This window comes from Protomyctophum parallelum (genome assembly GCF_964188405.1).
Source record: "Protomyctophum parallelum genome assembly, chromosome: 12".
Taxonomy (NCBI): Eukaryota; Metazoa; Chordata; class Actinopteri; order Myctophiformes; family Myctophidae; genus Protomyctophum; species Protomyctophum parallelum.
In genome coordinates this window covers 41642767-41666003 of record NC_139712.1, presented here as the reverse complement: position 1 = coordinate 41666003, position 23237 = coordinate 41642767, and the positions used below count along the sequence as shown (strand labels likewise).

At 45.7% G+C, this 23237-nt stretch overlaps 1 protein-coding gene across 2 annotated transcripts in view; it reads right to left on the bottom strand.

Annotated features, from left to right (window-relative positions):
- The window catches only part of pola1 (polymerase (DNA directed), alpha 1), a 113332-nt gene that overhangs the window by 71195 nt on the left and 18900 nt on the right, over nucleotides 1-23237 (bottom strand). For both annotated transcript variants that reach the window (XM_083778484.1, XM_083778485.1), the window contains exons 22-26: nucleotides 18090-18206; nucleotides 17741-17828; nucleotides 17089-17216; nucleotides 16828-16977; nucleotides 16520-16642 (exon numbers count right to left, since the gene is read on the bottom strand). In XM_083778484.1, the coding sequence (XP_083634610.1) occupies nucleotides 16520-16642; nucleotides 16828-16977; nucleotides 17089-17216; nucleotides 17741-17828; nucleotides 18090-18206 (606 nt within the window). The remainder of the gene's footprint in view (nucleotides 1-16519; nucleotides 16643-16827; nucleotides 16978-17088; nucleotides 17217-17740; nucleotides 17829-18089; nucleotides 18207-23237) is intronic.

Genomic DNA, 23237 nt, shown 5'->3' with positions numbered 1-23237 from the left:
ATTTCCTGTCGATATACTGCATCATATACTATCAATAAAGGCCGAAAAGGCCGAAAGATTATCGTGCAATAGCATGTCATTTAGATAGCAGGATGTTGCTATGAATGCTATGTTTGATGTTTAACTGCTATCCTAGTTACTTTGTAGCACTTAATGGTTTTATTTGCACTCCATTTACTTGACCGCAGCACTTACCCTGTTGTTAGCTGACATGTTGTCAGGATTCATGCCATTTACTCATTTTCAATTTCAACATTGTACTATGTCATTAATATACCTTAGAGTTGTTGTGTGGAAATAATAAAATGTCTTCCCCATTCTGTGTTGCCTAGAAATGGAGGACTGAAAAAACCCAGTAACATTATGAAGTACATCTCAGTGACATCACAAAGATGTACTTGATAATGTCACAGATTTTTTCCAGACCTCCAGTTCTCTGCAACACAGAATGGGGGACGCAACATTTCCACACAACAACTCTAAGGTATATTAATGAAAGATTGTTGAAAATGAGTGGTATTCCCCTTTAAGTCACACTGGACGAGCACATCTTCTGAACTGTACATTTCTCATCACTCCCAACCTCTAGTCTAGAACCCTACAGCCTGACTAAAAACGTAACCAAATCTGTATTAGAAGCTGGACGTGGTACTTTCTCAAACTTTGACACGAGTCACACTGATGTAAAAGCCAGGGGGAACCAGAGAAAGAGAGGGAGGGTGGATAGTAGAGACAGAAAAAGAAGAGCATAGAATGGATGGAAAAGGAATGGATGGAAAAGGATGGGAGAAGTGATGATGGGGGAAAGACAGAGATGTGGGAAATATACAGAGAGAGGGGGTCGAGATGGGGGAGGATGGCGAGGTGAGAATGCGTTGATGTAATTGATGTGCGGACTCATTTAGACACATTTTCCATGCGCCGTCAGTTGCGGCACGATGTACTGTGCCAAGGAGTGACCCCCGTGAAAGACAAGTCGTTTGACCATGACTCGGGAATGCATGGGTGTGCATGTTTGCTAGTGTGTGCGAGAGAGACAAGGAGCGCTCTTCTTTAAACACATACCACCACCGCACACTCTTACAGACCTAACCAAACATCTCTCCAGGGGGGGTGTGTGCGTGTGCGTGTGTGTGTGTGTGTGTGTCCGAAGAGTGCACAACTCATCACTGTACTGTACGTGCCACCACCACGCACAAACAACTGAACAAGCAGAATGTGAGTGCTCGAGTTACTTCAAGTTATGACAGCACTTTTACAGTCAGCCTCGGCTTCCCATCAGAAACAGAAGAGGAGAGAACCGTTATGCCTCGACTTAATCAACTAGTCTTAACTAATTAGCTGTGGAGCTGGGTGACACCGTTAACCTGTGGAAGTCAATTTCCAAATAATCTGTACAGACGTACATACATGGAGGACATCAGTTTCTCTAGAACAGTCTTCCCGCTGTGCCAGCAACTTTGTGGTCTTTCAAGACCCACATAAAATGTTGCTCCATGATGCATTGCAAACACCAAACATCCCAAAAGAAAGACAACTCTCCACGCTCATCAGGGGGTGGGAAACAATTGTCAACACAATACTATTATTTTTTATAAATCCTTTAACATTAAACTGGACCGGGTTGAATTTGTTTAGACCACATTGTTTCCTGGTGTACTCTTCTTTGGAAGATCACTCACGTAATGCGGAAGAGCCCTGCTATTTCATAGATTTTAAAAAGCATCTTTTGATCATGTCTGTGAACCTGTGTGTCTGTACTACACTAGCCTGGAACTCACCTACTGTATGCTTTCTATGGCATAGGCAGCTGCGAGAAAATGTGCGCAGCTGCTGGACATACTGCACTAATTAATTAGAGCGACAGAGAGAGAGAGGTGTGTGTGTGTGTGTGTGTGTGTGTGTGTGTGTGTGTGTGTGTGTGTGTATGGGTGTGCTTCAATTTAACAAAGGTGCAGACGATCAGAACTCAGCAGAGAGTGATCGACGTTTGCTACTCTATGCCAAATTGAAGTGGACTCGGACCAGGGGGGCAGTCAGACAGATATTTTGTGAAGCCACTAAGGAAATCGGGATTTCCTGAAAATTCATATAATGGCCTGTTGTGGCGCTGTCATTGGGCTCAAAAAACCCCATAGCTCCATAGAGGTCCATGTATTTGGGCCCAACTTCACCTAGACTGTATTACCTTAATAAACATGGTCATTAATACTTTCTGCTTCCAGTCACTAGTTTAAAGTCTCATTTCTAATGTCATAATATTCTTTTTGGAAAATGATGGTCCCATTTATTAAAAAAATGACCATAAAGTGGCTATGAACAGGATCCCCCACCAACTCGAGTCAAAATAAAAACCAATTAAGAAGAGGGGTGGGGGGGGGGGGGGGGGGGGGGGAGTCCCGCCTCGTTGTCTGGGCCAGCCAATGGGCCCAAACGGATCTAGAAAGATGGCGATTAACAATTCAAGGACTGACAGGCTTCCTTTTACGTCCATATCAGACCCGGAGAACGCTTTGTCCATATTTTTTTACAGTCTATGACTCGGACCCAGACTTTTTTTTCTCCCTGGAAATAAAATGTCTGGGTTTCCGAGGCTAGTACTACACGAGTTGTGATGTTATTGTGTCGGACGGTGTGTCCTGTGTAGCTAATTGACGGGTGGCTCTGTCTTGTTGTGATAACTGCACCTTTTCCCACCTGTTGTGCTATTTTGCTGTTCTTATCTCCCTTAAATCTTAAGTGATTTATGTGTCATGATGTCTTCCTTTTATTGAAATCCTCCGACCCTCCGAAAAGGTCCTCTTTGTTTTTTTGTGCCAGATGGTCATTTAAAACAAGGTCTTAATTGACCTGCTTGGTTTAATGACTGACACATACACACAGTGACAGACATGCTTCTGTAGATAAGATAGATTGGATAAATGAGGCAGTTGTTGAGAGGTCATCTCCCACAGTCCTCCTTCATTCTTCCACTTTGACACCCCACCCCCTCCACCCACACACACACACACACACACACACACACACACACACACACACTACATGCAGGGACACACACTCCAGTGTGCTGATGAGCAGATCAGAGGTGGAATGTTAAACCTCAGAACGGCATGGAGGCCCTCGTAAAAAGAGCCGGGTAGCCTCCAGTGATGATTGTTTTGAAAAGCGCACGCCGGCTGAGAAGCATTTTGAGGATGACAGTGGAAAGCCTGAAATAGTACCAGCAGAGGAACACAGCGCTGTCAGTCGCATCTTATGTGTGTAGACTGTAGAGCCCAAAAGCCCACCTGATATATGGCTTTGGACATAATGTTTCCCTCGGTTGATCAGCATGGTCAATTATGCAGCAGACATATCCAGATTTCTTTTTACTTTTTAAACATTTTTCATATATTTAAATTTAATTTAGTTTTCCGTTTTTACGTTAAATGTTCTCAAATACATTTTGCACTTTTTTAAATAAAACATCATTCATCGGTGGTCTAGGACCCTCCAAAATTGGGATTGACATCGAGCCCAAAACAATAATGCTCTATCAGTGTGTCGTCCACAGTAACAGTCTTTGTCAAGTTGTGCCTTCATGTGAAATGTACCCATTCTGCAAACTGTTCAACCTCTAGGCCTACTTCAATCAAACTGTACATACAAATTGGAGCCGTTGTTAAACACCCCCCCCCCCCCCCCACCCAGGCAAATGCCATAGCTGTGTTCTCATGACTGTTGTATGGAGGGTCAATCTATTGTAAAGCCCTGCCTGATTTAATACAACCGGCTAAGCACACGCACACACACACTAAAAATACTATGGTTATGACAGCAATGCTTCCGTGTAATCAATTACAGCCACAGTACTTATGGACAGACAGAGAGGACTCTTCTCATTTGATCACACACTGTTTTTAAACCAGTTTAAAAAGAGGGTTACAGAATCATACCCAAACATTTTAATATCACAAATGTGCTTTTGAAATGTATTTTAAAAGAACCAACATGCACCAACTCATCAGTCAGTTTCTGATTAAACCTATTAAAACTGTTGAAGATAACCATCATTAGAGCGATAAACCAAACGAAATGACATTCTTCATAATAAGCCAACTTCAACACCTTTTAACCTTGTACACCGATCCAAGGATAATTATAATGTTATTATATGACAATCTTATCAGACATTTCTATAGCGGCCATCTTAAATTATCACTCAGTATAATGTCGAGGGCTGAATAGCGTTGCCCATTCCTTTCATTCAAGCTGCCATACGTGATTACAACCCTCCACCGACCATAAAAGCTAGCTATGCTTTCATTTTATTGTGTTATCAATCACAGTAATTGTTACTAAGCCAGCCGCTCATAGTTCAGATTCTAAAACGGTGTGCTGCTGTCCACCATCAGCATAATACTCTGCTGTCCACCATCAGCATAATACTCTCATAGTTCAGATTCTAAAACGGTGTGCTGCTGTCCACCATCAGCATAATACTAAACGGTGTGCTGCTGTCCACCATCAGCATAATACTCTCATAGTTCAGATTCTAAAACAGTGTGCTGCTGTCCACCATCAGCATAATACTAAACGGTGTGCTGCTGTCCACCATCAGCATAATACTAAACGGTGTGCTGCTGTCCACCATCAGCATAATACTAAACGGTGTGCTGCTGTCCACCATCAGCAGAATACTCTAAACGGTGTGCTGCTGTCCACCATCAGCAGAATACTCTAAACGGTGTGCTGCTGTCCACCATCAGCAGAATACTCTAAACGGTGTGCTGCTGTTCACCATCAGCAGAATACTAAACGGTGTGCTGCTGTCCACCATCAGCAGAATACTCTAAACAGTGTGCTGCTGTCCACCATCAGCAGAATACTCTAAACGGTGTGCTGCTGTCCACCATCAGCAGAATACTCTAAACGGTGTGCTGCTGTCCACCATCAGCAGAATACTCTAAACGGTGTGCTGCTGTCCACCATCAGCAGAATACTCTCAACGTCATAGTTTGGCTTGGAAAACCACAACAAAGGCTGGGTGAAACAGAAATCAAGCTAATGCTGAAACCATTCTTTTCCCAGCTTTTTAATAACCGAGAAGCACACTATACACACACAATATATAATAATAATATATAATATATTATTTTTATTATGATTAATATTTTGTATATCAATGCATTGATAAATATCTTGGTGTAGTGTGAAAATAGTTTTTTTACTTACTAAAATCAGGCCTGATACTTTCATTTGAATTAAATTAAGCTGGTTGAAATGTGTTCTCTGGTTTCAGGACAGTTCTTTTTGAGTGGTGCAACCACTCCTACATCCAGGAATGTCCGTATGTATCATGTATCATGCATCATGTATCCGTCTTGAGCACGAGTGGTGTGCGCATGCGTGAAACCAGCAATGGCCAGCAATATCCGCGCGTGTGTACAATGCGCGTGCGTGCCTCACATCTTGTGGTAAATAAATAGCGTCAATGCTAGCGAGCTAAAATATAGCCATCCTTGCTCTAGAAAGCACCAATGTTTCCATCTAGACCACCGGATAATCAGCAAAGACCTCCGAACATCGCGCTAATTGACCAAACCATGGAGAGCTCCGTAGATTAGGAATTATTTAAGCTTTTAGTCTGCCTGTGTAATGGGAGGTGGACGGCAGCTCGCATGCGCGATCCGGTCTAGGTACGCTAAAGAAGGAAAGGCCGACCCCCGTGGACGGCAGCTCGCATGTGCGATCCGGTCTAGGAGGTATGCTAAAGAGGGAAAGGCCGACCCAAAATAATGAAAAAATTGTTCTCAGCGACGCGGATTGATATCCATAATAAAGCTCTGAGAGAGAGAGAGAGAGAAGGGGGGAGAGAGGATAGTTGCACCACTCGGTTCACACAGGTGTGATTTTTTTCTAACGCTGGATGCCAAAGGAAAACAAAAAACACTTTAACTAACTAATTAATCAATAATCTGTAATAACACGATTGAAACCATATACGGTCCAGTCAATTACGACACTTTAATAAGTGTTATTAAGTGCCAATAATAGCTGTGCCATATGCTAGATCAATCCATTACCAATCATAATCCCTGCCATTAAGCCCGGTCTCAGGTGGCCTCATTAGGATGTGTTACTAAACTTGTAGTTTGTATTCTGAAACCTTGTACCGTCTGTCTGCGAGTGCAGCTGAAATAGCAGCATCTGTCCCATGTGACTATTTGTTAAGCTCATGTCTATCAGGAGCAAAGCCAGCTCTTTAAGAGGCCTAGCAGAGCGTGGAAACATGCAGGCCCCTTAGCGCACACAAACGCAACGGGGTAAGGGTGGCTTATGCACTAGTTACACCGTACGTCCGATTCTGGGAAATTCAAAAATGGCTTTTGTGATTCATAAGACATCAATCCAGGGGTGATATAGGACCTGCACGTGCAACACAGGGGGGGCAACAATATGTATTTACCAAGGGTCTGATCCAAGATTACCTTTAGAGCCCCACCTGCACCCTTTGCTGTCACCCAGCTCCTCTTCACCTGTCACTTTCATCCATCCATCACTCTTCACTCATCCATCCTTCACTCATCCATCCTTAATGCTGTGTTCACACTGGCAGCTACAAAGCATCGTCAACATGCTCCATGATGTCAATCAAGCATGTGTCATGACGAGCGAGAAAAATATAAAGCCTGCGATTAAAAAAACAAACATGTGGAAGTCAACTGGCTGATGGTCATAATTTGTTGTCCCCACGGTAATTGTGTGGAGAGACAGTGAGTGGAACTGTTTAAAGGTTCAATGACACGCCCCGAAAATATCATTACTGTACGTCTGTACATCACGTGGTCCAACTCACGCGACGGGCACACTGAGCACTGGATACTAGGCTTAGTAGACTATAGCAGGTTGGGCTAGTCATTTGGATGGCAGATTACTTAGCATTCGTTCTGGCTACATATGCAAAAATATTAATTTCTATAGAATATCTTAGTTAAAATGCAATTGAGTTGCTGCGTTTGTTTTTAGGGTAACTATTGCATAATCACAATATCACACTCTAGTCCCACTCCCTCTGGTCTCCTCTGGCCCCCACACTTCTCCCGGTAATCTCCCCGGCTTGAGATGCCTTGTTCCCGGCCAGAATTCAGGCTCAGCCTCCCAGGACACCCATAGCGTAGCAGCGTTTCTCATAAATGTAATGAATAATCATAAACAAACTATTTAACATGAAACAATGTTGTTAAAACTAAGATATTTGAGGGCAAATATATATATTTATACGTGTAGTGATGCACAGGAGCGGGGATGGAACCAGAGTCTCCCACTCGCCAGACTGACACACAACCTGTCGTGCCAATAGGGCTGAGCCCGATTGGCAGGGCTGTTGTGGGCCGCGTCTTGGACGGGGGGCTACAATCACCCCTCCAGTCTTTCAGTCCCTGCGCACACAACGTCCCTCATGTCCATCACGCGAGGATCTTACGCTCCACGTCCTGCAAACTACGACAGATTGTAGTGATGCCCAGGGGGGGAATAAAAAAACTTCAGTGCACTGTGCCTACACATGTTGCGACCGCAAACCGCATGTGTAGGCACAATGCAAGGAATAAATGCATTCGCCATGTATCCGAAGGAAGTCTGATCCAATCATTTTTAGATTTCTCCAGTTTAATCCTGAGTTTAAGTTTTGTTGTGTTCAAGATCTGATTTTAGGCATGTTTAAGCCTCCAGGAAAATCCGTGTTGAGGTTCTTAATCCACTGTTTTTCATTAAAACGTTTTTGTCCTACTGTCCAGTTGGGATTGTGTTGAAGTCCAGCGCATTTTAGAGCTTCAATGCCGTGAGCCATGAAATGTTGCACAAACCTTGTGGTTGTCTTTTTTCCATTGTTAATATTGTATCTGTGTTGTCCCAGCCTTGTACCTATTGTTTTACCCGTTTCTCCGACATATTGTAAACCACATTTTTCACATGTGATTAAATGATTGATAGGGCTGTTGTGGGCCGGGTCTTGGATGGGGGGCTACATATGCACAGATTAACAAATTAAAATACATTATCTGTGTAAAGTCACTTCCTGGTTTAGTGGTGCGAGGCTTTGCGAACGAGGGGATACATAAAGGCAGGGAGATGTTTATCTCGGGGGTGGGAGGAGTCGTATCAATTAGGGATGCCAGAAAGTGACCATCAGCCAAATCGAATAATCGACCGCTCTGCCGATTAATAATCGATTAATTGAACCCCCCCCCCCCCCCCCAATATCAGATACAACTTTTAAAATGTGATATTATGAAATATGAACATGCCATGGTCATATAACCATTAGTGCATGCTTTGATCGTTACAGTTTTATAATCGGTTTTGATGAGTAGACCTTTGTGGAGATCTTCTCAGTTCTCATTGTATGCTAGTTACTGCCATTCAGGATGGAAAATGAAATCCATTTGGATTTGGGGAGAAGTAGTTTCATAAGGGGCTGGTATGAAGTACTTGATATAAACAGAAAACGTTCAGTTCACTAGTCTACACTCTACTCTACAACTGCCTTCATTTCATCTGATTGTCTGTCTGGCAGGCACTTAACAAGCGATCGTTAACTGTGTCTGTTAGAGAGAGGGGCAGAGAAGAGTGGCTTTGCTCAACTTGATTTATAATTATATTCTCCACTCTGATGAAGGTACATGTTCGATATATCATGCAGCCTTACTTATTAGCCTATATTTTGGCTATAAAAAAAAAAAAAAAAAAAGTCCAACGATTAATCGGATACAATAAATACAATATGCCCCAGACTGCTGCATGAGTTGACGTCATCACAACATGAACTTGATGTACAGTATCATAATGATAAAATCGGGCTGTGTCATGCCCCCTTTAAACACGGTTTTGTGTAGTTGCAGTTGAAGCCACCTCAACTTGGATAGTAGCATTGTAGATTTTGTAGCAGCTTTGGAGCGCTTCCTATCTTCATGTCGCCGTCTTCCTTTGTAAATGAAAGGTAGCTCGTAGCTTGAGAACATAGGGAGTCAGTCCACCAACACGCCTCAAGCCTGAAATGGCTAGTCCGGTGCGTCACAGGAGCAGGGGAAGGAAAAGTTGATAGTATAAATAATAATGACTGACGTTTCGATCTTGCGATCTTCCTCAGAGTCCTGAGTAGCTTATTGTAGCCGCCAGTCTTCATGCCATCCATCCATCCATTCTTCATGTCATACAATAATGTCAACTACAAGCTCATGTCATTGTCAGGCTGTTTTTAAACACAAGGACAGGGACTCAATTACAGCAGAGTGACTTCTGGGAGACAACCTCCACCCTGAGAAATGCCACGAGCAAGCACCACACGGCTGGACACACACCCATACGCACACACACACCCCCCCCATGCACGCACACACCCACACACACCTGTTGAGGGATGTCTGAACTGCTGGCAAAGGGTGTCAGAGGTCAAACTAATCTGCGGTCCAGAACAATAAGCAGCTTCCACAGACTGGTGTTGTTAACATCACTCGATTAGCAAGAGACACGCACGCATACTTCATTAATCCCAGACCAGAAAGCACACAAAAAAAGGAAATATGGCTGTAGATCAGCGATTCACAACCTCTAGGTCTTGAGGATATTGTGTGCCCCCTCAAATAATTGGCAAAACACAAAGATTGTATTGATAATGTCACATTAACTTTCAAGATTTTCAAGTGAGCCCTGGTCCAGTAAAAGTTGACAACCACTGCCTTACAATTATTCGAACTATTTCACAATCTGTCAATTATTGAATGTATAATTCAGTGAATCTGGGATTAATACATTTTGTATTTTGAAATAATATGACAAGTTAGTTTGGATTCAGATCCAAACAGACACCTAGTTGTCACAAACTACTTCATAATATCTGCTAGGCCAGAAGGGTGGGAGGCGGAGACTATGTTTTCAACCGTTTTCAGCTTCATCATTCAAACATAATATTAACAACTTTGTTGTTAGGCATGTTGCCGCCGCCTACAGCTGGAATTCCCTATCAATGCAGCTGGCTTCTCAGTGTGACTTGTGTAGTTTTGAGGAAGTGGAGTGTTAAGAGAATAATGGTGGTTTATCCGGAAACAATCCAGATTTCACCTATATAGTACAACAACAAAAATGTGCTCGTCATGTGCTTACTTGTCATGTGGTCAGAGTACAGCAGCAATTTGTTGTTACCGAGAGCCACACTCCTTTGCTCCCATTTTCGCATTTTGTCGATTGTACCAGCCAAGCTAGTTCCAGTAAAGTTCCCTTTTCTCCAAGGGCTGATTATATCATTAAATAAGAAGTGCTGTGGACACAGGGTGGCAGTTAGGCGTTAAGTGCCTTGCTCAGGGACAAACCGGGTTACCTTCCATCCACTCTACGGCTGCCCCAGGTGAAACAAATTCACTTGTGAACGTGAAGTGGATTAGATTGATTGGTGGACAAATAAAAAGTATATTTCCCTGGAGCCAGTGGAACACGCACTGCAGCAGCCTATTATAAGTACACACGTGTACATTACGGAGCGTTTCATGTATCTTCTTCTCTGCCCCCAACTGTTCTCTGGCGAACATACAAAGGAACCCAAAATAAAACACTGCAGGGTTGGGGGTGCATCAATCTGTGGCGGACCCTCAGCTGTGTAACCCTAAACCTTCACCTTCCTCTTAATGCCCATCATCCCCCCTTAATACCCACACATACCAGGACATAACAGGACCACAACAAATGGTTCCCCGACAAAGGGCAGAGTTCGACCAGTCGCTCACACCGCAGTGCAGCATGGCGTGCATGCGCGCGCGAGCCGCGCGCACACACACACACGTAATCACAAGAGACATGCAGAGATACAGATAAGATACTGACAAAGCACACACACGCACACACACACACACTGCCACCACCACCCACAGTGACATTCTGCACAAACAACGTGGCTATTGGCTAATGGAGGTAACTGGGGGCTTTCCCTTCTTAACTTGGCAAATCTGATCAGAAGAGCCGTGGCCAAGGGTCTGTCAACTCCTCCTAAGACCCCTCGCCTTAACCCGTCCTCGGGCTAGAAAAACGACTGTGGGCCCTGGCCTGACCTACTCTCCCACAGGGGCGGGGTGAGGAGTGAGGATAAGGTGTTAGGCCGCGGCTTAAAACAAGAGTGACAGAAAGACGAGACCTCGTCCAATCAATAGATACGCAGAACACACGCGCGCGCGCGCACAGACACACACACACACACACACACAGTGTGCCCACACAGGAGAGGGGGGACGACGACATCAAGGAAGGGGTGGGATGAGGGGGATTTACATTGCTGGTCGGTGTCCATGTTGCAATTATAAAAATAAAAAGCCTCCTAAATCACCATGTGAAAGTAGAGTGCAAATGTGATGATTAAAATGGGGGCAGGAGGTGCCAACGGCAATACCCACAAATACACTAGAATCCCGGCTATAAATGCCAGCTGGTAATTTTGGAACGCTGCGATCGCAAACTACCATGAACCACTTGGCCCCGGGCCGCTGAACGCAACTTCGGGCTCCAGTTTAACGCCTTTAAGTTTAACGTTTAAGTTTTGTATTTATTTCATCTCTATACAGTATGAGTTTTGCATTCCTTTATCCTCTTGTTTGGCTTAGTTTCTTCATATGCCTTCCGCCCCCCAAAAAAAAAAAAAAACATTAAGTGGCGTTTCAACAAGATGTCACAGGGTTCGGAATAGTAGCATGCGCTAAATCAGGCATTCACAACTCTGCAGTGGTGGCCAATACGTACAGTACAGTATGTTTGAAGATAGATTTTACGTAGATTAGATTTGCCATCATTATACTGAGGGGCAGGGGGTGATGTGACCCTAACAAACCCACAACCCACATGATGCCCAGACTGTTGCTAGTCTTTCATGTTGTTTTCAGTCAGAATAACCAATTACAGAGACACACGTTTGTTCTGCTAACCAAACCACACAAGAGATTATTGTTATTAAGACCTGATAGGCAGGCACGAGGCCATGCATTCAGGCTTCTGATATAATAGATCATTTTAGAAAACAGAAATTCATTGTTCTCAGGTCAATACAATTACAGACAGACGATAAAGACAGAGCAAATACTTAAACGCCACATATAAATGACACCAAGGTATTAAAACAGGACCTAAAGATAAAGTGCCAATCGGCACAGGTCTCCACCAGGATTCTTCCTCAGCCTAGTGGGAATATGCGTGCACAGTTTCATCGCAATCGGACGCTGCGTTGAGGAGTTGTGGCCATTTGCTACTCCTGAAAACTGTAGGAGCCAATCGTGGCCAATCAGGATGGAATATGAGAAATCAAACAAACCTGTCTTGATCACATGACTATGGAGATCATGTGTACCGATTTGCGTGAAATTTGGATAAAATCTGAAGGAGTAATAATAGAAAATGTGTTTTACATATGTCGGCCTCCTGGTGGCGCTATAAAGAGCAGATGTGAAAAATTCCAGGCAAAGGTTTTTCCTTGGCCTCTAGGGAGTTGGCATACAAAGTTATCCACAGATCTGTGCAGTTAGAGGTAAAAACACTTTTGGGCCAGTTATAGCGCCACCTTGAGGCTGAGTTGAAATTGTTCATGTGGCATTTCGTAGTGGGAATGTGGGTGCACAATTTCACGGAAATCACGCGATGTGTTCATGATTTGCAGCATTTTGTTTGAAACTGAGCACTCCTGTGAATTTTGGAAGCCAATCTTAACCAATCAGGATGGAGTCTGAGAAATCTGAAAGACCGGTTTGGTTGAATGGCTCTAGAGAGACTGTGTACCAATTTGCATGATGTTTGGACACAATCTGTAGGTGTACTGTGCAAAAACTTGTTTTGCACAAAGCGGCCTCCTGGTGGTGCTATAACAGGCCGTTCTGGAAAGTTTGGGGCAGAGGTTCATGGTTGGCATCCAGGGAGTGTGTGTGCAAAATTTGGCAAAATTTTGGGTTAACGGTGGCCGAGATTAGCTGCTCACGGACGGACGGACGGACACACGGACGGACGGACACACGGACGGACGGACACACGGACGGACGGACACACGGACGGACGGAGTGCAAAACATACTCTCCCCCATGCCTTCGGCTGGTGGAGACAACTAGTAACCTCAATGTTTGTTATACGTTTGGTTCTATGGTCTTCGTGCATGCAGTTTATGCCCTGGACGTCTTCATTCGTCGGCTAAAGGGGGAACGGGAGCGTTTTGCTCCATTAGTATATTAGTGCTGTCCAGATTAACCTGCAGTATAAATAGCCGTATCTGTCATCATAGCTACGCAGTAAACACCAGGAAACAGCCAGGCAGAGAGTCATGACAGCCTGCAGCATCAGCAGTCGGTTCGCCAACTTTTTCATGTGAAGGACCATCAAATTCATGTGTATTTGCCCGCGTAGCCATTTGAAATACTTTGCCAGGTAAACCAGATTTGTATAGAGGGCATGCGCATGCTTAAAGTGAATGGCACATCGAGTGGCAAATCGAGAGTTTAACATGGTATAATGTTGTTTAATACAATCGGATACGACTTTTCTGTTTGGATGCATGGGCTGTCAAGGCCAGGAAGTAGTTTTTTGCCACTCAGTCGCCATTCCTGCATAACTTCCGGGTTTGATGATGATGTCACGCGCATACCCTCTATTAAAATTAAAAATATTAAATCAAACTGATTAATGTATCATCATTGCGATGATACATGAACTCCTTTTGCTGGAGATCCCCAGGGAAACTCCTCAGGGAACCCTGGAGGTCCTCGGACCCCACATTGAGAACCACTGTGTCCCGATACACTGTTTGGATCACAGAACAATGTTTATGTAGCTTGGTTCCTATGGCGGTGTTAGACTCGGTTGAAACGTTTCAACTCGATGATGTTAAACAACAAAAATGGCTGCCCCCACTGTGGTAACTTGCGACCGTATCAATCTGGGTATTAAATCGACCTGTGATTCTTTAAAGAAACAACAGGTTTCCCACATATTTTATAGTGTTTTTTAGATGCTAGGAGCTTAGCAACCTATATTTTAAAACAAACATATTTCCTTAAATAAAATATAATAATTAAGAATAGTGAAAATAGCTGGTCTACAAGCTCGCAACACGTCTCGAAGTGACACATTGTCCCGGTCAAACGGCTTTTGGGTCTCGATCTGAAAAGTTTGGGAACCACTGTCCTAGAGTATCTTCAACTTTCTCTTTATCTCCAATCACTCTCCATTGTATTCAGTATTCAGAGTATTTATGATTGCCATAAAATAAGATCATAGATCATAACAGCATTATATATGTTGTTTGACATGTTGACAATCCTGATGCAAATCAGGGACTATAATTCGATCTCAGGTTTTCCGCAAAACAGAGAACAGAGACCCATTACAAACGCAGGTATAGAGTAACATGTGGAAACTTTGCATGGCCTCTGACACAGAAGCCGTGCATGCTACACTGATCCCGTTTAATCCCAGGCCTTCTTACACTTACGTCATTCAATGTAACACTTTAGGAGAGAAAAGAAAGCACTAATAGGTCTATAGAACACCCTAATCACAAAGCAAAAGACACGCTCCGGGTGTGGTAAACAACATGCATGCACACACAATAAAATTTGCAGTGTTAAATTGACTGTGAGAATCTGCAGTGTGAGAGACAGGGACTGGGGGGGGGGTGGTAAAGTGTAATGTAACTAACCCATTCACCCCTGGCTGTTGACAAGAATACAAGTAGTAAGCCTGGACCCGCTTATTTTGGGGGGGGGGGGGGGGGGCATTACACCTGTACCAATTCATCAAACACACGCCTTCTACTATGTACATCTGTCAACTGGACAAGGAGCATGACTTGAGGCACAAATAGCCCAAGCAAATATAACACGCACACATTCAGAACGCGCACACACACACACACAACACATACACGAAAAGTTGTTGTGCGAGTGAAGTTACTGCCCTGCCCTCTATTAGGAAGCACAATGTGTGTGTAAGGAGATCATAATAAAAGGCTCCCCTGGGGCGCCAGTCCAACGCCACTGTGCTGAGCGCGTGTATTGTTAGAGCTCATTAAACCATTCTGGGCGGGAACCCCTGTGTGTTTTAAGCATTCTGTTCTACTTTAGCTATTGAAAAATAGCAGATCTACAAGCTCATAGAGCGCCACCGAGTGGAAATGTGGCGCAAATCTTTGAATATATATTTCAGAGCGAAAGAATTTAACTAAAATATTGGCTTCCGTGGGGTCCCTAGAACTACATATTTTGATTCTGGGGGTCCTTGACGTGAAAAAGGTTGTGCACCACTGACATAGAAAAACATGGGTTTTTCAGAAAAATGTTAGGATTTAGAAGCCTTTTATTCTTTTATCGACCTCAGTCCAAAATGGGTTAAATGAACACATGAACACCACCGCTGGCATGGAGCGACGGAGTGTGTGTGTGTGTGTGGTGTTCAGTTACCCATACAATACCATCACATCCAAAAATAGCCGTTTTATGTCATGCAATCCACACTTGTACGTCTGTCTGTGTAGGCTCACTTTATATACGCCCGTGTTGAGAGACCTCATTACACGATCACACTTTACATAGCGTGTGTGTGGTATTATGTTAAAATGGTGCATTTATATAGCGCCTTTATCCAAGGCGCTTTACAGAGATTGTGCATTACATTCACCCATTCACACACACATTCATACACCGATGGCAGCGGAAACCATGCAAGGCACCAACTAGCACATCGGGAGCAATTAGGGGTTCAGTGTCTTGCTCAAGGACACTTCGACAGTAACTCTGGGGGAGCCCGGGTTCGAACTGGCAACCTTACGGTTACCATCCAGGCACTCTACCCCTGAGCCACCGCCACCGCCGTTAACGTTACATGGGCCGGTTTCACATAATTAAAATCAGGTTTCATATTTATGACAAAAGAAAGTCAGACACAGTGAGAGAGAAATGAAAAGAAAAAAGGAGAGAGACAGAAGGGGGTGTAGCTAGAGAGAGAGAGAGAGAGGTATGTAGAGACTAGAGAGAGAAATGAGGGATAAAGAAAGTGAGGAAAGAGGGAAGAGAAGTATTTGAGGGTGAACTGAGGGATGTGGAACTTGATCCAGCAGCTCCCTCTAGTGGAGGTGGAGTGGAAGTCATTTTAGGATTTGAGCATCAACCTGAGATTCACCCTAACCTAACGCCAACCGCACGCAGAAGCCACGGGTGATTTGTAACCGGCAACACATGTCGGGTGCGACGTGTTGTCGGCCTCATGACCGTAGGACTGGTGTGTCTAACCAACATATGCACCCCGATGTTCAACTAGGATGGTCGTGGGCGTCGTTAGGTCAAGTTTAAGTAACAGGTTTAGAGATAGGGTTATTCCCGATCTATCGATCATACAGGACGGACACACTCGTCCGAGTGCTCCAGCGACTGAGCTACAACATCATTTATCTTATTATGTTGTTGATGCATGCACGATTGCGCACGTGTGTGTGTGTGTGTGTGTGTGTGTGTGTGTGTGTCTCTACCTCTCTGCCCTTGTGTGTGACCAGTGCAGCCAGGGGTTTGGCGTAGAATCGACTGAAGCTGAATCCCAGGCAGCCGTACATGCTGTTAGCAGTGAGCTTCAGAGCCTTCTGACGGATGTCATACTAACACACACACAAAAACAAAAAGGTCACAATACGCAAGATGACTGTGTGTACACGCGCGTGTGCGTGAGACATCTATGGCAGAATTACTTAAATAAATAGATGGCATTCTTGATCCAAGACTACTTATGTAGTCATTTTTCGGCTTTAGGGTTAAAAACAAACGTGCGTGCATTTGTGCCTACCTGCATGTAGAGGTCGGGGTTGATGTCCTGCTGTTTCATCAGCTGTTTGACTTGCTTGCGTCTCTCCACCAGCTTTCGGATCTCTTTGGGCAGAACACCCATCTCCAGGTCAGTGTCCGGAACCTCCGGGATTTCCTCCGGCTCGTCCTCCTGTTTAAACAGGAGGTGTTGAGTGAAACCTCACTTTGAACGTTGCATTCAGCGTCCACTAATGCCCTTGCCGTGGACACACGGAACCCTCATAAGAAGTTAAGAACCCACCTCGTTCTTCTTGCGCGTGCCGGTGTGAGCCTCTCGCTGTACGGTGGTGAAGCAGATGTTGAACTCCTGGATGATGGACGGGTACAGGCTGTTGAAGTCCAGTAGCAGAATGAACTTGTCATAGAAACCTGTAGTGGGAGACGGAGAGACATGAGCAGCAAGCACAACACGCTGGAGACAGAGAGAGCGAGACACATCATCGTCATAATTTTTCGACCGTGGTCGAGATCATGGATTTCACAATGCCACGCCAGACTTTCCGGTCCTTCATTGCCACGATGCATGCGTATCCCTAGCGATGACATCAGACATCAGTTTTCTACCTCTGGTCTGCTTTGAGGCAGGACTCCAGAGAAGAAGGGAAGATATAACCTCATTGTCAGCTCTGTAGCAGTGGCCGGCAAACTGTGTTCTTGTGTCAAACTGTGACATTGAGCACAACAGTTCAAGTCACACAGAAAGAAATAGACAGAGAGGATGAGCTCAATATATGATATATATATTTCATAAAAAAAAATTGTAGGACACATTCACACAAAAATATCTGAAGAGGCAGAAAGTGTTTTCCAAAGAATTTTTGTCTGGAGACAGAGAAAAAAAAACTGTATTAAATGAAATGTGCAGCCTCTTTAAAAGCCAGAAGGAGACGTACCGACTTTGGGGTCCAGCACCAGACCACCAGCATACGCTGCCTTCTTCTTCCTCCTGCCTTTACCTGCATCGCCCTCCTCCTCTCCCTCCTCATGGGCCCACGTGAGGAACACAACCCACCACATGTTAATACAGTCCAAATTAATGAATGAATGGATCATTTATGCAGTGACTCTTAAGAAAATATCCGTCTGTGTTAATATATATACGAAAACGACTTTTTTATGCATCTTGAGTATCCTGCATGAGCAAGATTAACTCGCTTATTGGTTCTATGATTTCAGTTATGTGTTTGCGGTAAATAGCCCAAGCAATAGTGTGTGTGTGTGTGTGTGTGTGTGTGTCATTACCTCCTGTTGGGCCTTCTTGAAGGAGGGTTTGTCAGGAACAATGTAGTCCTTGTCGTGGAAGGCGTGAAGCAGCAGGAACTCATTCCTCTCCGCGCGACCACCCATCAGAGTACGAGACTACCGACAACACACAGGTAGCAGGATTGTAAGAGGGGGCACACGAGCACGTAATGAGACAATGAAGTGTGTTGGGAGAGGCAATTAAGCTAAAACTTTGGAGAATCTGGGCACTCAAATGAATGAGGAAACAGCCTTAATTATATTATTTATTATATTGATTGCCACCTGGTGGACAAAAGTGGTGGTGCTTGTTGTTTTAGTATGACGTGCATTCCAGTTTTGGGTTCCATTTTGGCGATTTAAGATCCAATGTGTTAATAATGTGTTATCCTTTAAGCCTAAATGTCTGACTGTACCTCGTGCCATTGACCTTCATCAGGGCGATGAAGACCTCTGTAGGTTGATAAATGTTGACGTACACTTTGTTATAATAAAGGCCGTTTTCTCCTTTGCACAATTGAGTGCCCAGATTCTCATGTTCTATCCCGTCTGATCCAGGAGCACCTTTGATACTTTTAACTACCAGTATATGTTTAACCTCTTTTGTGTTTCATTTTCTTTTGTCTTTAAGCTACAACTTAATTTGAGTTTGGGAACCACTGGAAACACTGCCATGGAGAGCATGATGTTGGTGTTGTGCGTGTGCGTTACGGCCGTTACCATGATATTGGTGATGTGCGTGAGCGTTACCATGATGTTGGTGTTGTGTGCGTTACCATGATGTTGGTGTTGTGTGCGTTACCATGATGTTGGTGCTGTGCGTGTGCGTTACCATGATATTGGTGATGTACGTGTGCGTTACCATGATGTTGGTGTTGTGCGTGTGCGTTACCATGACGTTGGTGCTGTGCGTGTGCGTTACCATGATATTGGTGATGTGCGTGTGCGTTACCATGACGTTGGTGATGTGCGTGTGCGTTACCATGACGTTGGTGATGTGCGTGTGCGTTACCATGACGTTGGTGATGTGCGTGTGCGTTACCATGACGTTGGTGTTGTGTGTGTGCGTTACCATGACGTTGGTGCTGTGCGTGTGCGTTACCATGACGTTGGTGTTGTGCGTGTGCGTTACCATGACATTGGTGATGTGCGTGTGCGTTACCATGACGTTGGTGTTGTGTGTGTGCGTTACCATGACGTTGGTGCTGTGCGTGTGCGTTACCATGACGTTGGTGCTGTGCGTGTGCGTTACCATGACGTTGGTGATGTGCGTGTGCGTTACCATGACGTTGGTGATGTGCGTGTGCGTTACCATGACGTTGGTGCTGTGCGTGTGCGTTACCATGACGTTGGTGATGTGCGTGTGCGTTACCATGACGTTGGTGCCGTGCGTGTGCGTTACCATGACGTTGGTGTTGTGCGTGTGCGTTACCATGACGTTGGTGTTGTGCGTGTGCGTTACCATGACGTTGGTGTTGTGCGTGTGCGTTACCATGACGTTGGTGTTGTGCGTGTGCGTTACCATGATATTGGTGTTGTGCGTGTGCGTTACCATGATGTTGGTGTTGTGCGTGTGCGTTACCATGATATTGGTGTTGTGTGTGTGCGTTACCATGACGTTGGTGTTGTGCGTGTGCGTTACCATGATGTTGGTGTTGTGCGTGTGCGTTACCATGATGTTGGTGTTGTGCGTGTGCGTTACCATGATATTGGTGTTGTGCGTTACCATGATATTGGTGATGTGCGTGTGCGTTACCATGACGTTGGTGTTGTGCGTGTGCGTTACCATGATATTGGTGATGTGCGTGTGCGTTACCATGACGTTGGTGTTGTGCGTGTGCGTTACCATGACGTTGGTGTTGTGCGTGTGCGTTACCATGACGTTGGTGTTGTGCGTGTGCGTTACCATGACGTTGGTGTTGTCCGTGTGCGTTACCATGACGTTGGTGTTGTGCGTGTGCGTTACCATGACGTTGGTGTTGTCCGTGTGCGTTACCATGACGTTGGTGTTGTGCGTGTGCGTTACCATGACGTTGGTGTTGTGCGTGTGCGTTACCATGACGTTGGTGTTGTGCGTGTGCGTTACCATGACGTTGGTGATGTGCGTGTGCGTTACCATGACGTTGGTGATGTGCGTGTGCGTTACCATGACGTTGGTGATGTGCGTGTGCGTTACCATGACGTTGGTGTTGTGCGTGTGCGTTACCATGACGTTGGTGCTGTCCGTGTGCGTTACCATGATGTTGGTGTTGTGCGTGTGCGTTACCATGACGTTGGTGTTGTCCGTGTGCGTTACCATGACGTTGGTGATGTGCGTGTGCGTTACCATGACGTTGGTGTTGTGCGTGTGCGTTACCATGACGTTGGTGATGTGCGTGTGCGTTACCATGACGTTGGTGTTGTGCGTGTGCGTTACCATGACGTTGGTGCTGTCCGTGTGCGTTACCATGATGTTGGTGTTGTGCGTGTGCGTTACCATGACGTTGGTGTTGTCCGTGTGCGTTACCATGACGTTGGTGATGTGCGTGTGCGTTACCATGACGTTGGTGTTGTGCGTTACCATGACGTTGGTGTTGTGCGTGTGCGTTACCATGACGTTGGTGTTGTGCGTGTGCGTTACCATGACGTTGGTGCTGTCCGTGTGCGTTACCATGACGTTGGTGTTGTGCGTGTGCGTTACCATGACGTTGGTGTTGTGCGTGTGCGTTACCATGACGTTGGTGATGTGCGTGTGCGTTACCATGACGTTGGTGATGTGCGTGTGCGTTACCATGACGTTGGTGATGTGCGTGTGCGTTACCATGACGTTGGTGTTGTGCGTTACCATGACGTTGGTGCTGTCCGTGTGCGTTACCATGATGTTGGTGTTGTGCGTGTGCGTTACCATGACGTTGGTGTTGTCCGTGTGCGTTACCATGACGTTGGTGATGTGCGTGTGCGTTACCATGACGTTGGTGTTGTCCGTGTGCGTTACCATGACGTTGGTGATGTGCGTTACCATGACGTTGGTGTTGTGCGTGTGCGTTACCATGACGTTGGTGTTGTGCGTGTGCGTTACCATGACGTTGGTGTTGTGCGTTACCATGACGTTGGTGATGTGCATGTGCGTTACCATGACGTTGGTGTTGTGCGTGTGCGTTACCATGACGTTGGTGATGTGCGTTACCATGACGTTGGTGATGTGCGTGTGCGTTACCATGACGTTGGTGTTGTGCGTGTGCGTTACCATGACGTTGGTGATGTGCGTGTGCGTTACCATGACGTTGGTGATGTGCGTGTGCGTTACCATGACGTTGGTGTTGTGCGTGTGCGTTACCATGACGTTGGTGCTGTCCGTGTGCGTTACCATGATGTTGGTGTTGTGCGTGTGCGTTACCATGACGTTGGTGTTGTCCGTGTGCGTTACCATGACGTTGGTGATGTGCGTGTGCGTTACCATGACGTTGGTGTTGTCCGTGTGCGTTACCATGACGTTGGTGATGTGCGTGTGCGTTACCATGACGTTGGTGTTGTGCGTGTGCGTTACCATGACGTTGGTGTTGTCCGTGTGCGTTACCATGACGTTGGTGATGTGCGTGTGCGTTACCATGACGTTGGTGATGTGCGTGTGCGTTACCATGACGTTGGTGATGTGCGTGTGCGTTACCATGACGTTGGTGTTGTGCGTGTGCGTTACCATGACGTTGGTGTTGTGCGTGTGCGTTACCATGACGTTGGTGTTGTGCGTTACCATGACGTTGGTGATGTGCGTGTGCGTTACCATGACGTTGGTGTTGTGCGTGTGCGTTACCATGACGTTGGTGATGTGCGTTACCATGACGTTGGTGATGTCCGTGTGCGTTACCATGACGTTGGTGTTGTGCGTGTGCGTTACCATGACGTTGGTGTTGTGCGTGTGCGTTACCATGACGTTGGTGTTGTGCGTGTGCGTTACCATGACGTTGGTGCTGTCCGTGTGCGTTACCATGATGTTGGTGTTGTGCGTGTGCGTTACCATGACGTTGGTGTTGTCCGTGTGCGTTACCATGACGTTGGTGATGTGCGTGTGCGTTACCATGACGTTGGTGTTGTGCGTTACCATGACGTTGGTGTTGTGCGTGTGCGTTACCATGACGTTGGTGTTGTGCGTGTGCGTTACCATGACGTTGGTGCTGTCCGTGTGCGTTACCATGACGTTGGTGTTGTGCGTGTGCGTTACCATGACGTTGGTGTTGTGCGTGTGCGTTACCATGACGTTGGTGATGTGCGTTACCATGACGTTGGTGATGTGCGTGTGCGTTACCATGACGTTGGTGTTGTGCATGTGCGTTACCATGACGTTGGTGATGTGCGTGTGCGTTACCATGACGTTGGTGATGTGCGTGTGCGTTACCATGACGTTGGTGTTGTGCGTGTGCGTTACCATGACGTTGGTGTTGTCCGTGTGCGTTACCATGATGTTGGTGTTGTGCGTGTGCGTTACCATGACGTTGGTGTTGTCCGTGTGCGTTACCATGACGTTGGTGATGTGCGTGTGCGTTACCATGACGTTGGTGTTGTCCGTGTGCGTTACCATGACGTTGGTGATGTGCGTTACCATGACGTTGGTGTTGTGCGTGTGCGTTACCATGACGTTGGTGTTGTGCGTGTGCGTTACCATGACGTTGGTGTTGTGCGTTACCATGACGTTGGTGATGTGCGTGTGCGTTACCATGACGTTGGTGTTGTGCGTGTGCGTTACCATGACGTTGGTGATGTGCGTTACCATGACGTTGGTGATGTGCGTGTGCGTTACCATGACGTTGGTGTTGTGCGTGTGCGTTACCATGACGTTGGTGATGTGCGTGTGCGTTACCATGACGTTGGTGATGTGCGTGTGCGTTACCATGACGTTGGTGATGTGCGTGTGCGTTACCATGACGTTGGTGTTGTCCGTGTGCGTTACCATGATATTGGTGATGTGCGTGTGCGTTACCATGACGTTGGTGTTGTCCGTGTGCGTTACCATGATATTGGTGTTGTGCGTGTGCGTTACCATGACGTTGGTGATGTGCGTGTGCGTTACCATGACGTTGGTGATGTGCGTGTGCGTTACCATGACGTTGGTGTTGTCCGTGTGCGTTACCATGATATTGGTGATGTGCGTGTGCGTTACCATGACGTTGGTGT